Consider the following 17,157-nt stretch of genomic DNA (forward strand, 5'->3'; position numbering starts at 1 on the left):
ATTCTCTCCAACCTAGTTCCTCCATATTATTTCCTGCCACATCTGTCCCCCTACATCCTAAACTGCCTAATATCAGATTATGCTCTATTTATCTGCTCTACCAAGTTGTATGCATTTTCACAAATCTCACACCTGAAAACAGGCATGTTATCTATACAACCCACCCCTTTCTAAATTCCCACATCATTTTACTTCTTTTACCACACTTAGTTTTCTCTTTAAGTACAATAAAAAATGATTAGAGTATGAAGGTTAAGATCTCAGGTTATGGAATCACAAAAGTGAGGTTGAATCATGACTCTCACATATACTAGCTGCGAGGCCCTTGGACAAATTAGTAGACCTGTCTGAGCCTCAAGTTTCTTCATCTATGAAAAGGTTAGTAATATCTACCCCAAAGAGATGAAAGAATCATAAATGAAATACCAGAATGCAAGTAAGACACTGAGCACAGGGCCAGGCAGAGTAAATGCTCAATACTACTTGCTATTATTTGTCCCTGATATCCCCCTCATTACACTGTCAGCAATTTGTGTACAAATACCATGTCTTGTTAACTTTTGTATTCCCTACAGCACTAAGCACAATGCTTTATATATTACAGGTGTTTAATAAAACCATGTATTTAGCAACCAATGGTTATCACTTTAATCAATCAAAAACTTTTAGATATCTCCTCATCTGGGCTCAGATCCTGCCTCCACAGTTTTAACTACATGGCCTTGGGCATGTGTAATCTCTTGCCTGTTTAATGGATTACAGGAGATAGAAAGCACTAATACTGTGCCCATCACATAGCAGGCACTCTATAAATCATAGCTATTATTTTTATGAGGTAAAACTATTTTACTCAACATATTACAGCCACAGTTAAACCACTGTATCAATTTGTAACACACAGATCAAACTTGCATTTTAAAAATCATTTTAAGTTATGTTAAAATCAATACTTAACTGTATTTTTTAAAAGAAAATCCATCCATACATTTCAATATTTAAAATGACATAATGAAGTGTACACTAAGATGTGTCACTCCCAACTGCGATCCCTTCTGTATATTATTTTTTCTAAATATTTTAATACAAAAAAAAATGTTTATTCATATACCCTCTCCTCCATCTAGGTTCAACAACTGAACTGTTTTGCCATATTTCTTTATCTAGCTTTTTTTTTCTCAGCCACTTAAAAGTAAGGTGCAAACATCATGACAGTTTACCTCATATATACTTCAACATGCAAAAAATGGTAACATTTAAGGTCCAGCTAAAAATTTTGTTTTTTTCTTTTTTAACAGAAAAGAGTGTTTTTGTTTTTACTGAAGGCTCAGGCAGCACATGACAATTCATAAAATGGCTTCAGAGGTAGGTGGCAGAAGGGAAAAAATGAACTGGGGTGGGAAAGAAGAACAACCAGGAAGAAGTAAGAGCTGGCTGGTTCCTTCTCAGCTTGATTTAGGGGAGGAAGTTAGTACCTCTGAACAATTAGATGGCTCTCTTCCTTCAACCCTTGGTAGGGGAGAGAAAAAAAGAAAAGGCTGCTGCTTTGGCTCTCCTGAGTCTCAAGGAAAATGGGGAAAAGCCAGTGCTTTGATGTCATGAATTAAGGGGGGGAGGAGGGTGCTGGGTAGGGCACAGGTCAGCTGGAAAAACTGGCAGATACCAGATGGTAGCTCTGGGTTTCCTCTAGTTGGAACCACTCTAGTACAGTGGAAGGGGGGTCTCCAAGGTTGATAGGCCTGAGGTCTTTAGGGCTGTGGGCTGCTGCCAGCACCACTGGAACCAAGGGTGGTTTGTGGGCACTGGGGCTCAAGTCAGGAACCATCAGTGGGGCTGGGCTTGGTCTTGCCGGCCCTACGTTTTGTGGTAGGCTGCTGGGGTGACCTCGGGTAGAAAGGCGTTTCATACCTGGGTGGGAGGACCTGCTCATTTCCCTGCTGATTATGCCAGGCAGAAGTGTCAACAGCTGGTACTTATTACATACTTCAGTAATAACTGTTTTTTGGTGCGGACGGGGTTACAAAATTCCAGAATTTGTGGCAGGAAAAATAAAAATCTTATACACTTTTTTTTTTAATTCAATAAACTAAACCAAAAAGCATTTACTGAGTTACTTGGGAGGCTAAACACTTTGCACTTTTATGCTTCTGATTATTATGTTATTGAAAAAAGGCAATTAATGAAATGATAGTCACTGCTTTCTAGCATCAAATATGTTGATATCTGGGCTGCAAGGGCAATGGAACTATAAAGGAGGCTTTCTAAATCTGTTGACCTGAAATTAATAAGGGCCAGTTGCAGAAGTAAGCAGGCAACAGGCTGCCCACCACTTATACTGTGGTTCTCAGAAAAATTCCTTACATATGTAGGTAACCTATACCCATTCAGAGTTTATAGATAGTGGGTACTTACTTAACCTTTATTGAATATATAGGATACCATGGGATATTAGGTAAACAGTGCTTCCCCCCATTTCTTGATTTTTTTTCTATGTGAAAAGAAATTGAGTACCGTTAACTCCTCGGGTGGGGGGGATATATTGATTAGTACATTGGGGAAAATAAATTGGGGACATTTTATGCAACTCCATCTTTTCCCCCCGAGGCTTGGGCCTATCTACAGAGGCCCATTCTTCACTCCTGGAGCCTTATCTGGACAGGGATCTGCCTAATTCTGGGATCCTTTTGCAACTATTTGGCTCTGTCCTCTAACAACTTTTAATAATAAAAAAGGCAATAATTTAGCCTCCACCTGCCTATATTTACAAAAGGATGCCATTTACTGGGAACCTCAACAGAAAACAATAAATACCAATCTATTTTCTATTTAACAGCTATTCTCCTTATTCATTTTTTTTCTTGTCAGTATAACTGATAAGCAGTAGAATTATCAGAGGAAAGAGACCAAGAGAAAATCTAAACACTCTTATTATCAATCTTCTGACTCTACAGAAAAACCCAAACAGCAAGTATACAATAGGTTATCAAACTTGGTGAATGAATAAGCTAACTGGAATATTTTAGGATATCAACATTCAAAAGGCCTGTCCTGAGACCTGAACTAAAGATCTATCAAAAATGGGACTTCCCTGGTGGCGCAGTGGTTAAGAATCCACCTGCCAATGCAGGGGACACGAGTTCGAGCCCTGGTCCGGGAAGATCCCACATGCCGTGGAGCAACTAAGCCCGTGCACCACAACTACTGAGCCCGCGCTCTAGAGTCCACGAGCCACAATTGCTGAGCCTCCATGCCACAACTATGGAAGCCCACATGCCTAGAGCCCGTGCTCTGCAACAAGAGAAGCCACCACAATGAGAAGCCCATGCACCGTAATGAAGAGTAGCCCCTGCTTGCCGTAACTAGAGAAAGTCCGCGTGCAGCAACAAAGATCCAATGCAGCCAAAAATAAATTTAAAAACAATTTTTTAATAAAATAAAAATTTAAAAATGATCTATCTAAAGTATAAATAAAAACTGTTCTGAAACTCATTCTTATTCCAGAAACATACTTAACAGAACGTGATCCTTTTTAACTTTCCACTAACTTAAAGCAAATGAAATCATAATTGTTGGACATATAAAATGAGATATTTTGTGTGTCTAAAATGCAAATGTCAACTATGTCAACTCAAACCCATAAATCTTCTGGACTTAAACTGACAACTTTGTAAGAACTTTCTTTCTTTGCATATCTCTATAAAAACGCTAAATTCCAATGTTTCATAAATTTAAAATAAGAAGTAATTTTTTTTCATAATCCTCAGCTGTAGTAACCAGTAAACAAATTATCATTATATGCAAAGCTCTACTATATACCAAGGACTGGAAGCAGATTATTAATTTCTATCTCAGGAACTCTGTATAAACATTGTCAGTCAATGCAACATTTAAAAACAAGTATAAAGGGATACTTTTAAAACACTACATAAATATTCAAGAATCCTTAAGCAAAACATTAAGTGCTAATGGTTAGTTTTTACTATTCAAAGGATAAGAGAATGATTGGTTATAGACACACAGGTGAAATTCACAAAATTTTAACCCAGAAAAAAATTTTATTTCTCCTAGAACTATATATCCTCCTTCAATAGTCAGTATAGTTTTAAGCTTACCTTCTTCTGTTTCTACTGGCTGTTGAGACAGAATTTTAAGAAGAACAGGGTTTTTCCACACCCCCTCCTTGGTAACATGAACCAGTATTTGTAGGTTATTATTCCCAAATTCCAATAATGCATCATGTGATTCCTTAAAAAAAAAAAGCACATCCAGAAAACAGGCAATATAAAAAGTCATTCTGCCCTTTCAATATATCTGAATGTCTATGAAAAGACCTATATCTTGGATTTACTAAAAATAAACAAGCAGAAAAAAAACTATCCTCAAAGTTATGTGAAATTATGTTGCTGCTTTTTAAAAAATGAAACTAGGGCATTTTCACTAAGTTAAAGAGTACCTTTAAAATGTTTTCCTGAATTCTCCTAGGTAAAATTATCACAATTCAATTTACATCCTTGAATTACTCAATTATTTTAAGGCCACTGGCATAGATTTCTTTTAAAAAGATTCTGCAGTATTCACACAGGCAACCTATTCCTTCTAACAGAAGTATGACTATTGTTATATATCTTTTTAATTGTTTAAATTCTTCTATCAAAGGACTTTTAAAATGATAGATGGCTCCAGGGACTTCCCTGGCAGTCCAGCAGTTGGGACTCTGTGCTTCCAATGCAGGGGGCGCAGGTTCAATCCCTGGTGGAGGAACTGTGATCTCAAATGTAAGTTATTAGCTGTCATTCTATCTCCTCAGAAAACAAACAAAATATAATTGCCAATAGTTTATTCTTTAAAATACTTATAAACACAAAGGGTGGGGACATAAGGGGTCAGAAATTTAACTTGACATAAATGATTAAGCATATATCTCACTGTCCTTTATTACTAGTGAGGATTATTGGTTGTTTCCATATTCTAAAATTTTAACTTGTTTTCCCTTATTTTAGACTGCTGAAATTCTCAAGGAACATAAACTTTCACTGGTAGCAGTATTTCTTTGGAAAATAAAATATAGGTTAAAAATGTTCACAGACCTAAGACTATAATCTTATATTCACCTAAGTGAAATATAAAAAATAAAGTTCGCTTTTTTCCCCTCAATTTTAGAATGACAGGGTTTTAATACACACACACACACACACACACACACACACACACCATATACTGAGTTATCTTCTGCTAAGAAAGGTTTTAAAACTGACACAGAAAGTGATATTTCCAATTAACAGTTAACTAACAGCAATATTTAAATGCTATAATTTTCCTTTAATGGCTTGAAATGGCTTGACCTGTCCTCAGGCTTCTTTTTCCTTAACTTAGGACAACAGGCATTTACTTTGCAGTGAAGATGAAGATTCTATGTCAGAATGTGCTGTGTCTGGTTAACGTATTTGTAATACCTAACAGCCCTATACCACTACACTTTAGCAGAACACTCTCACCCCCATGATACATAGCAACTAAAATAAAAAGCCACTGTTTGGGTTAAAAACAAAAACAATTTTCTAATTTTTCATCTGTTCAAAATACAGTTTATTCTGAGTAAGAATGATGTGTAATCCTTTATTACATATATATACACATACACACATATATATTATAGCAAAGTTACTTTAAAAAAATAACATTAGGTGGTCCGGTGGTTAGGACTCTGCGTTTCCACTGCAGGGGGCATGGGTTCAATCCCTGGTCAGGGAAGTAAGATCCCACAAGCCTCACAGTGCAGCCAATGAATGAATAAATGAATGAATGAATGAAGAGAGAAGAAGGAAGGAATGAAGGGAGGGAGGGAGGGAGGCAGGGAGGAAGGCACTTTAAAAAAATAAAAAATAACATTAAATAGAGTCCTTAAAAACTATGGTGGAATTTTAAAATTAATTTAAAAACTTAGATTTGTTTCTTTTTTAAGGTAAAACTATCCATATCTTGAAATCTACAATACAGAAATACTAGCACAAGATGTTCACTCTAGCACTGTTTACAATAAACAGCAAAGAGATTTGGCCAAATAATTTATGGTGCAACCACATAACAGAATCCCAGGCAGTCATCAAGGGAGAGCTACATATGCAATCCTAGATACATGTCCATGTTAAAATCATTAAGTTAAAAAAAGTTGCAAAAAAACAGGATCTCATTTTTCTTTATTTAAAATTTCATTTCAGAACGTATTTTTATATCCATAAAGAAAAGGTCTGGAAGGGTTACACAAGCTGTAAACAGTGGTTGAGAATGCTCTCTGTGGCCTGCTCCTGTAAAACTATTCTCTTGCTAAAAGTATCCTCAAAACTACCTGCTGCCTTAACCATTTATCACCTAAAATAAGAAAACCTCAAGGTTTTATGTTTCAGATTTCTACAGGGACCATGTCTTATATTTATCTGTACCTCTACTGCATTTATTAATATTCAGAAATGTGAATATGTATATCCTAAATGTCTGATAAATACCGGGCAGTTACACAGGTCAGAGGGAAGGCAAATATTTTATTCAGGCATACAATTTAAGAAAAGAACGAAGAAATATGAGAGTATTCTCTCTTCAAAGGATACTACTACTAATAATAGTAACAGCCTTAATAAGTACACTTGCCCTTCTAGAATGTCGTATGCCAGGACAAAACTACTGGCAGGCAGAATGACAAAATCAATATGCTCTGTATGAAAGATGATTTTAACAGCAGCTGTATGAATATGTGAAGAGTTAGGACATTACAGGGATTAAATCAGGCCAAGGACATGACAAAGAATTCTTCTCCTCAAACAGAAAATCTAAAGATTAACATTATATCATTTCATTTTGGATTTTTTTTATCCTACAGGAAAGAAATTTCCAGATAACGAGGTGTGTCTGTTAACATGCAAATCTTTACTTATGCCTTCATGAAACAGGTGCAGGCTACTATGGAGTTTGTGTCCTCGAGGAAGCAGTTAAACAAAGCAAGCTCTAGGTATAAATCTAGGTGTAACTTCGGGCAAGCTAATTCACCTCTCTATGCCTGTCTCCCCATTTATAAATGGAGATTCAAATGATCTCTACTGTATAAGGTTTGCAATTTGATTAAAAGATACAAAATGTAAAAACATGTAGAGTACTGTTTGGTACATAATTAATGATAATAAATGAATGTTAGCTATCTACTTATTATGTCTATTTTCTTTAAATAGTTTTCCTACCTCTACTGGTAACAGGCAAATTTGCTTCCTATTGTTTTCCCTCCTACCTTACTCTCCCCTCCCCAATTTGCTACTTTCTGATCTGCTCATCTAAGAATTCTGATAATCAAGCCAATATAAGAGCCAACGTAGCTCTCCTGTAAGAAAAATGCATGCACAGAATCTCTGATGACTATTTTGACGGTTTAAGAGACTTAACATTGTAAGTCCCTGAAATGTTAGGGGGAAATTACTAGATAAGTGTACTACCAATGAAGCAAATACTGCTACCTTATAAACATATAAAATTTTACATTTTTAATAGCTTTATTCTGCCTAAAACTTTGTTTCTGAAGAATGAAAACTTTTTTTGTTGATTTCTAAGCTATGTAAAGGCTAACAAAACTAAATGAGAGGGAAAAAAACAACAACTTTTAGCAAACTCCCTTCATCTGGAAGGCCTCCTTCTCATTTCATGAACTTACTACCAATATATAATGAATTTGTTTTTGTTCTAAGTTTCCAATTTTAGTTTGCTGGGAGAAATTAACTACGTGTCTTGAATACCTAAACAGAGACCTTTTTTGAGGCCACATCAACTCACCTGTAAAGACTGAAGGAAGAGTACCCAGGCTTCACATGGCAGTTCACTTTCAGACACTGAAAGCAGTAATTCAAAACAACTCCTAGAATATGAATAACTAAGTCAGTATATAACGGTGGTTGTAGTCATAATCAAGTACAGTTATGACCGTGATACTGAATATACATTTTACATTTATTTAGACTATTTTAAATTTGTTTTTCACTCTTCAGAATTTCATTCAACATTGTTATATTAACTTTTCAACTTTAAAAAAGAGAAAAAAGAAAAACTATGAGGCTTTAGAGGAGGAATAATGGGATTGTAAAACCAGGAATGTTTATGTTGCAAAAAAAAAGTATAAAGTTAGAGGTTTGGAGTTTGGGAAAACAGGAAGGAAAACAGGTAAGACCAGAGAAAAATAAAATGGACCACCCAGACTAGAATTTATCCCACCAAACAATCTGCAAACTGAATCAAGGTGATTCCACAACTAAAAACTAACAGCTGTTGTATTTTTTCAATTTGCAAATAAATACATTAAAGGTGTAACTCTGTCTGCTATTAGGCAGCCAAATATTAAAACAGCAGCTAGATTATCATGGATCCTTGGGGTGGTAATCTTATACTGTACCCTGATATTTTCTGCTAGTATAATTCTTAGTTCAAATAATATAACTGAATTGCAGAATTTCACAGTGTTTCCCCCCAAAGTGTTCCTCAAAGACCGCCACAGCTTCCAGATACTCTTGTCACTTCACTTGATCTATTCCTAAGGACAGAGAGAAAATGCATCATTCTAAGCCTGAGTAGGAAAAGGGACTCGAGGCAGTTAAAGATTATGTTGCTTGGCTGGAGCTTCACTTATACTTTATCTCCTGAAAATGTGACTATAAAGGCTCAGAGCAAAGGAAATTTCATTCAAAGGTATGACCCTGATGTTGCTTTGAACAATGTGATGCCATAGTAAAGAGAAGTCAGGCAAACATTACAACCCAAAATACTCAATTTTAAGAGGGAATTAAGTTCTTAAACTTACAGTACTAATCTGCCAAGCACTAAGAGGACATCTTCGCATTCGGTAGTTAAATATGGGCGAGCACTGGCAAAGCTTTGGATGGCAAGTCGATATACCTCCAGAAGATACACAATATGTTCTGATGCATTCTTGCTGCTTGCATATTGCAATAAGGTCTAAAAAATAAAGTTAGAGTTTTAATTATTAAAAAAAAAGACAATGAAACAAACAAGACTACCTTTGTTCTCAAATGCACTATCCCTTCCTTTTTGTCTAACAGATGCATACACCTTTTATTTGCCTTTTTTTAAAACATCTTTATTGGAGTATAATTGCTTTACAATGGTGTGTTAGTTTCTGCTTTATAACAAAGTGAATCAGTTATACATATACATATGTTCCCATATCTCTTCCCTCCCTCTTGCGTCTCCCTCCCCCACCCCCCTAGGTGGTCACAAACCACAGAGCTGATCTCCCTGTGCGTGCTATGCGGCTGCTTCTCACTAGCTATCCACCCTACGTTTGGTAGTGTATGTATGTCCATGCCATTCTCTCACTTTGTCACAGCTTACCCTTCCCCCTCCCCATATCCTCAAGTCCATGCTCTAGTAGGTCTGTCTTTATTCCCATCTTGCCCCTAGGTTCTTCATGACCTTTTTTTTTTCCCTTAGATTCCATATATATGTGTTAGCATACAGTATTTGTTTTTCTCTTTCTGACTTACTTCACTCTGTATGACAGACTCTAGGTCCATCCACCTCACTACAAATAACTCAATTTCATTTCTTTTTATGGCTGAGCAATATTCCATTGTATCTATGTGCCACATATTCTTTATCCATTCATCTGTTGATGGACACTTAGGTTGCTTCCATGTCCTGGCTATTGTAAATAGAGCTGCAATGAACATATTGGTACATGAGTCTTTTTGAATTATGGTTTGCTCAGGGTATATGCCCAGTAGTGGGATTGCTGGGTCGTATGGTAGTTCTATTTGTAGTTTTTTAAGGAACCTCCATACTGTTCTCCATAGTGGCTGTATCAATTTACATTCCCACCAACAGTGCAAGAGTGTTCCCTTTCCTTCACACCCTCTCCAGCACTTATTGTTTCTAGATTTTTTGATGATGGCCATTCTGACCGGTGTGAGACGATATCTCATTGTAGTTTTGATTTGCATTTTGTTTGTTTAGAGGATTCTATTTTCATCACTTAATGAATTGTTTCTGCTGAGTTAAAGAAAAGGCAGAACTGCTCTTCTGACATGAGAATAAATCTAAGAATAAAGCCATAAAACTCCTATAGTTGTTCTCACTAGAGGTCTGGAGTTACTATCTCTGAAATTCAGTAATGTTTCATTAATACAACATTAAATTGAACATCAACCATGTGCCAATACACTGGGCATACAAGGATAAGAATATGATCCCTGACTTACACAAGAGACATATTGCTGAGTGTAGCCCTCTCAGCTCTTTTTTCTACACACGTAGAACTTATTAGGCTTAATTTATACTTACCAATTTATAAAAGGTTGAGGTTTTTATTTTTAATGAAGTTTATTTCAAAAACTAATATACATGCCAAATGCCAGTTTATTTGTTTACAATGGGGGACAGTCATATTACCACCTAGGGTCCCCATTCCCCATACTTTGATATAAGAGGTTATCTGGCAAGTTTAAAATCTAAAACACAACCACAATAAAGCCTGATAAATTACATGTATTCAAATGACGACAGAAATCTGGCTTCTGTTCTCTCTGGATAGTGTGGAAAATCTGCCAAATTCTGGTTTGGGGTCTCTCTTTCTAGGTTCCACAAAGTTGCTCTCCCTACTATTAATATATTTATTTCCTCTAACAACTGGATAGGTTTTGCATAACTCGTTAGGTTAAGACTTGAATTGTGCAAGTTTTTGCCCCCTAGAACACACATTCTGACTGGGCTAGGGAGTTAAGGCTACTTCAACAATAATTTCTTCTAACTTTCTGTCTTCTGATTTTTCTGCTTAGCAAACTACAAATAGCTGTGGTGGCACTGCAGGATTCCACTGATCTTCTGCAGTTTTCACAATAACAGTCCCTATAGCTGTTCTGGTAATTAAGAATTGACTGGTCTTGATTATTTAAAACAAACAAACAAACTTAACAGGGAAATATATGATCAACCATTATACCATATACAGTAAAAGCACTCTTAACTAACACATAGGATTATCTGATCTTTGCATACTTGAATGATCAAGCCAGTTAAGCTATTTTAGTACACCCATTTCAATTCAGTATCTTGCTGCTTTATCACAATCACTTTAGAGAAGTGGGCTCTTTCTGTATTTTCAGAAAAGCATTATGTCCCCATCTAATCAAATCCCAAATTTTAGTAAAATAAGAAAAAATCAATAATAACAGAGGATCATAAAACTGACCCCACAACAATCCTTTCTAGCTAAAACAGTGAAGAGAAGGAACGCAGAATTGTGTGCTTACCAGTTACGTAAATAAGATTTCACATAATCTCTCTTAAGAAATTTATTAAAAGCTATGTCAGAAAGAAATAGTTTTAGGTCAGCAAATTACTTACTGTCTGCATTGGTTAATCTGAAAACCAGAGGGCTTTACAAATTTATATTCAGTAGCAGATTTTATGCTCCTGAGGTCAGATTTATCTTATCAATCTTTACAGGCCTAACATTCTTTTCTACCCCCTTCCATCTCCATAGGACATTCAAGTCTCATTAAATGTTTACTGAATAAATTTACCATTTTACTGAATAAACTCATCATTCTATTCATTTGACAAATATTTTTTGATAGCCTACTCTAGTAAGGAGCTAGGTACTGGGAGGAAAGAGATGGGGGCCTATCATTGTGGAGCTTTCAGAATGAGTCAACACAGCATGATAGTTGAAACCACACATGTAAATTAACCAACTACTGGCTGAAGTATGCAAAAAGAAGGGCATAGTGCATACAGATGAGGTTATTCTTTCCACAGTCTGCCTTCCCATTCAGAAGCTCCTGCCACCAATCTAGTATCTTCTGACACAGACTATCTTCTGACACTAAGACTCCCAACAAGTTACACAATTTCAAAGATTCAATACCCCATGATTATTTATGTTTATGTTTTTCCTTTTCCCTCTTACATGTTAATCACATTAAGGTGTCCTTAACATGTCCACTATGAGCATACTCTGGACGTTGGAAGAATCACTGAAACAATCTTCATTATCATCTTTTTTAAAAATGCAAGATTAAACAATGAATTATAGCCAACCAAATGACATTTTAAGTACCTCATGTAAACAAAATTCCATCAGAAGCAGAAAAGAAAAATGGAAGTCTCTTATTTTTCTTTAGACATTTAAATTTTAGACACCAATAAGAATGGGGCAATAAATGATAACTAATAACTATGACTCCCTCAAGTTCACTGGCATTCTTCAGAGACCAAATTAATGGCCTCTTCTCTTTGTTTGAGTAAATTCATTTACGCTACAAAAGCTTACTATGTGGCAGTACTGTGCTGAGTACTAGAGATGAAGACTCTTATCCTGCCCTTAAAGAACTAAATACACTGAGAAGACAGATAAATTAGCCCAATCAGGTACCATCTTTGATTATTTTAAACATTCTTACTGGGGTGCTCTCATTCATATCCCAGGCAGATTATCTCTCAAGTCCTTGCTATATACCTCAAATGCCTGTTAGACATTTCCATCTGGATGTTCTAGTCAAATCTAAAATTCAACATGTTGAAAACAAACATCTTCCCCAGCAAATATGTTCTTCCTCCTATGTTCCATCTGCTTCTTTTCAGGAGCCAGAGCTAAAAAAACCTGTCCTTGAAATCACCACACCAGTTTGCTGATTCAACTGCAGAAATACCTTTGCCTGTGATCTTATGCTTTATTTCTACAGCCAGTGACCTAGACCAGGCCCCCAACATCCCTCATCTGGAATGCTACAACAGTTTACTTCTCTAGGCTAAATATCCTCCACTTCTGTGCATGTGTTGTAGTTATAACATATTTGTACACACAAAAAATTAATGCACAGGGAAAAAAATTAGAAGGAACTAAGCTAATACGGTTATGAGCACTGGAGTAGTAGTAGGATTATAAACAATTTTCTATCATTTTTATAATTTTCTGAAATTCTTCCCAAATTTTCTTTAATAAGTATTATTATATTTACAGTGAAGGAAAGAATCTCTTCCCTATCCCAATTCTATCTATATTCCTCACTACATGGTTTCAAAGAGGTTGGTAGCATCCTGACTATTCTCTGAAACTATCAAGGAAGGAGAACTTTTTTCTTCATGATGGTCATATTTTATGCAGGGATGCATTCCAATTTAAAACTCAAATGGTTCAAGACTAATTTTTCCAGTGGAATAACCATAGTTAATATTTTTGAGCACACAGTATGCACTAAGTATCTTCCTAAGAGCTTTACATGCTACGAACATTTAATACAACAGCCTGAAGAGCTAGGTGATTTATCATCAGCTCATTTTTTAAATGGGGAAACCAAAGCACAGAGAGATTAAGTTATTTTCCAAAAGACACCTGGTAGTAAATGTTAGGATTTGAACTAAGGTCATCTGACTCCAGAGCTCACACTTAATTACTTTGCTACAAGACTTTTCAGAATGCACAATTCTACAACGATTTTAGGTGTGTTTTTGTTTTTGTTGTTGTTGTTGTTGTTTGCGGTACGTGGGCCTCTCACTGTTGTGGCCTCTCCCGTTGCAGGGCACAGGCTCGGGACGCGCAGGCTCAGCGGCCATGGCTCACGGGCCCAGCCACTCCGCGGCATGTGGGATCTTCCCAGACCGGGGCACGAACCCATGTCCCCTGCATCGGCAGGCGGACTCACAACTACTGTGCCACCAGGGAAGCCCTAGGTGTGTTTTAAAACTCTACTTCCCCCACCAGGTGTTAACTTTAATCTTTTACAGCAAGTAGTATCATGGTCATCATTTGGCCTTCTTCCTGAGAGTTTACAACATTTAATTTCCACTTAAAGTGACTGCTTCTGGGGAAAGTTTTCCAGCAATAGTGCTGATTGACACTCCACAGTTCAGAATGTTGGTGGTTCACAAAGAAATGACAAAAAATATCTGGTACTTGTTAAAGCTGCACGTCCTATGGCAACAGGAAGTTATGTGACTTTTAAAAGAGGAGGATTTTCATTATTTCAAATTTTGCACAAAGAGCGAGAAATCTTATTGATTTTAATTTCTCAACTCGTGAAATTCCCAGAATTACATATGTTTGAGTAAAATGTGATTGCACTATGACAGATAGACTTTCAGCAGGGGGTAGCACTTGAGCTGGATTTCTGAGGTATGGGTCAAGTTTGAAAATGCAAAAGTGAGGGGAACAGGACTCCAAGTAGACAGTAACTTGAACAAAGTCAGAAAAGACCAACAGAACAGATAGGGCAAACAGTGACAAGACTTTACATCCATTGGTGAGGAAGCACAGAAGGTTTCCCTAGAAGAGACTAAGCTGGGTGTGAGATGGAATGGGAAGAGAACAACAGCTGGCTACTTACATTCAGAAAGTGGCTAGAGTAAATTACAACTTTTAAGTCTTTCACATATGTTGCTATTAGGCCCCACCTCACACTTTCTATATTGGTTACAGTTGTTTTTTTTTCAATCTAGATATATGACTTACTTATTACTCTATCTACCTACCTATTCATCTATCCTGGATTCAGTTCATCATCCCAGCCTACCAAGATTATTTTTAGATAGTGATTCTGTCATGGGATTTAACTATGCTTTCTAACTTCATTTCATTTTCAAAAATATCTTTTGCTGTTTTTTCATAAAATTAATATCCTTGATTGTTTAAAAAATATAGATCAACAGAGAAGTAAAAATAAAAATATCAACAATCTACACTATCACTACCCAAAACCAGACCACTGTTAACGGGTAATATTAAGTTTGAGGGGTTTTTAATGCCTAAATAACAGTATTTTAATGGACTCAAACTATACATTATTTTGTAAAATTTTCTTCAACATCAGTATTTTTTTAGTTCATGTGTGTATCACAGTTTATTACTCAAGTCCCTGTTTCTGGGCATGATGGTTTCTAACTCTGCATTATTATATATAATATTTAGGACAATGTTCTATAAATGGAATTGCTAGGTCAAAGGATGCATAATTCTTAAGACTTTACAAAGTGCCAAATTCTGCACCAGAAAATTTGTTCCAATTTACATTCCTATTATTTATGTAAGATAGTAACAGACTGAGGAACTGTCACAATTACTGTACATTACAACTTAAATACAACTTTTTGAGGGTCAACTGGATAAGGGAAATAGATTATTTTGTTTATTCAATACATAATCTTTTCATTACTACTGTGGTTGAATAAAAATTTTCATGTTGGGCTTCCCTGGTGGTGCAGTGGTTGAGAGTCTGCCTGCCGATGCAGGGGACACGGGTTCGTGCCCCGATCTAGGAAGATCCCACATGCCGTGGAGCAGCTGGGCCCGTGAGCCATGGCCACTGAGCCTGCGTGTCCGGAGCCTGTGCTCCGCAACAGGAGAGGCCACAGCAGTGAGAGGCCCACGTACCACACACACACAAAAAAATTCATGTTTCTTTTACAGCACCCATATGGTATCTTCATTTCAGTTATCAATAACAGTAAGGAAGAGAGCTTGGATGAGAACAGCATCAACAGTTAATCTTCCCAAAAACCTGAAGACGGAATACATCCAAACTCATTCTATGAGGCTAGCATTATTACCTTGATACAAAAGCCAGACAAAGACTACAAGAAAACTACAGATCCATATGCCTTATGAACACTGATACAAAAATCATCAACAAAATATTAGCAAACTGAATTCAATGGCATATTAAAATGGATTATACACTATGACCAAGTGGGATTTATTCCTGGAATGCAAGGATGATAAAGCATGTAAAAATCAATTAGTGGGGCTTCCCTGGTGGCGCAGTGGTTGAGAGTCCGCCTGCCGATGCAGGGGACACGGGTTCGTGCCCCGGTCCGGGAAGATCCCACATGCCGCGGAGCGGCTAGGCTCGTGAGCCATGGCCGCTGAGCCTGCGCGTCCCGAGCCTGTGCTCCGCGACGGGAGAGGCCACAACAGTGAGAGGCGGAAAAAAAAAAAAATCAATTAGTTACTACACCACATTAAGAGCATGAAGGGAAAAAACCTCACATGATCACCTCCACTGATGCAGAAAGAGTGTTTGAAAAATTCAACAACCTTTCATGCACGATTTAAAAAAACCAAACAAACACTCAACAAACTAGGAGTAGAAGAAAATTACCTCCACATAATATAGACCATGAATGAAAAACCCTAACATTATACTCAACAGTGAAAGGCTAAAAGCTTTTCCTTTAAGGTCAGGAAGAAGGATATCCACATTCACCACTTCTATTCAATACAGTACTGGAAGTCCTAGTGACAGCAATTAGGCAAGAAAAAGAAATAAAAGGCATCCAAATTGGAAAGAAAAATACAAGTATCACTGTTTGCAGGTGACATGATTTCACATATATAAAATATTAAATATTCCACACCAAAAAACTATTCATATAAACAAGTTCAGCAAAGTTGCAGGATACAAAATCAACATACAAAAACCAGTTGTGTTTTTTGTTTTTGGCCAAGCCACACAGCTTGCAGGACCTTAGTTCCACAACCAGGGATCACACCCGGGCCCACAGCAGTGAAACTACAGAGTCCTAACCACTGGACTGCCAGGGAATTCCCTCAGTTGTGGTTTTATACACAAACAATAAATAATCTGAAAAGGAAGTTAACTAATTCCATTTACAGTTGCATCAAAAAAACAAGAATAAACCAAGGAAGTGAAAGACTTGCACACTGAAAACTATTAAAACTTGATGAGAGGGCTTCCCTGGTGGCACAGTGGTTAAGAATCCGCCTGCCAATGCAGGGGACACAGGTTCGAGCCCTGGTCCAGGAAGATCCCACATGCCGCGGAGCAACTAAGCCCATGCGCCACAACTACTGAGTCTGCGCTCTTGAGTCCGCGAGTCACAACTACTGAGCCCGAGTGCCACAACTACTGAAGCCCGCGCGCCTAGAGCGTGTGCTCCGCAACAACAGAAGCCACTGCAAGGAGAAGCCAGCATACCACAATGAAGAGTAGTCACCACTCACAGCAACTAGAGAAAGCCCACGCACAGCCACGAAGACCCAGTGCAGCAGCAATCAATCAATCAATTTATATATTAAAAAAACTTGATGAGAGATATTAAAGAAGACACAAATAAATGGTAAGACATGTCATGAAAATGTCCATGGACTGAAAGACA

The 17,157-nt window shown here is 37.1% G+C and overlaps 1 protein-coding gene across 1 annotated transcript in view; it reads right to left on the reverse strand.

The window, feature by feature from the left end:
• Positions 1-17,157, reverse strand: part of RLF (RLF zinc finger) — a 77,459-nt gene that overhangs the window by 36,904 nt on the left and 23,398 nt on the right. The window contains exons 2-4 of the mRNA XM_059043757.2: positions 8,828-8,982; positions 7,810-7,891; positions 4,110-4,242 (exon numbers count right to left, since the gene is read on the reverse strand). Coding sequence (XP_058899740.1) covers positions 4,110-4,242; positions 7,810-7,891; positions 8,828-8,982 — 370 coding nt within the window. The remainder of the gene's footprint in view (positions 1-4,109; positions 4,243-7,809; positions 7,892-8,827; positions 8,983-17,157) is intronic.

The sequence above is a fragment of the Kogia breviceps genome, chromosome 1, assembly GCF_026419965.1.
Source record: "Kogia breviceps isolate mKogBre1 chromosome 1, mKogBre1 haplotype 1, whole genome shotgun sequence".
Taxonomy (NCBI): domain Eukaryota; kingdom Metazoa; phylum Chordata; class Mammalia; order Artiodactyla; family Physeteridae; genus Kogia; species Kogia breviceps.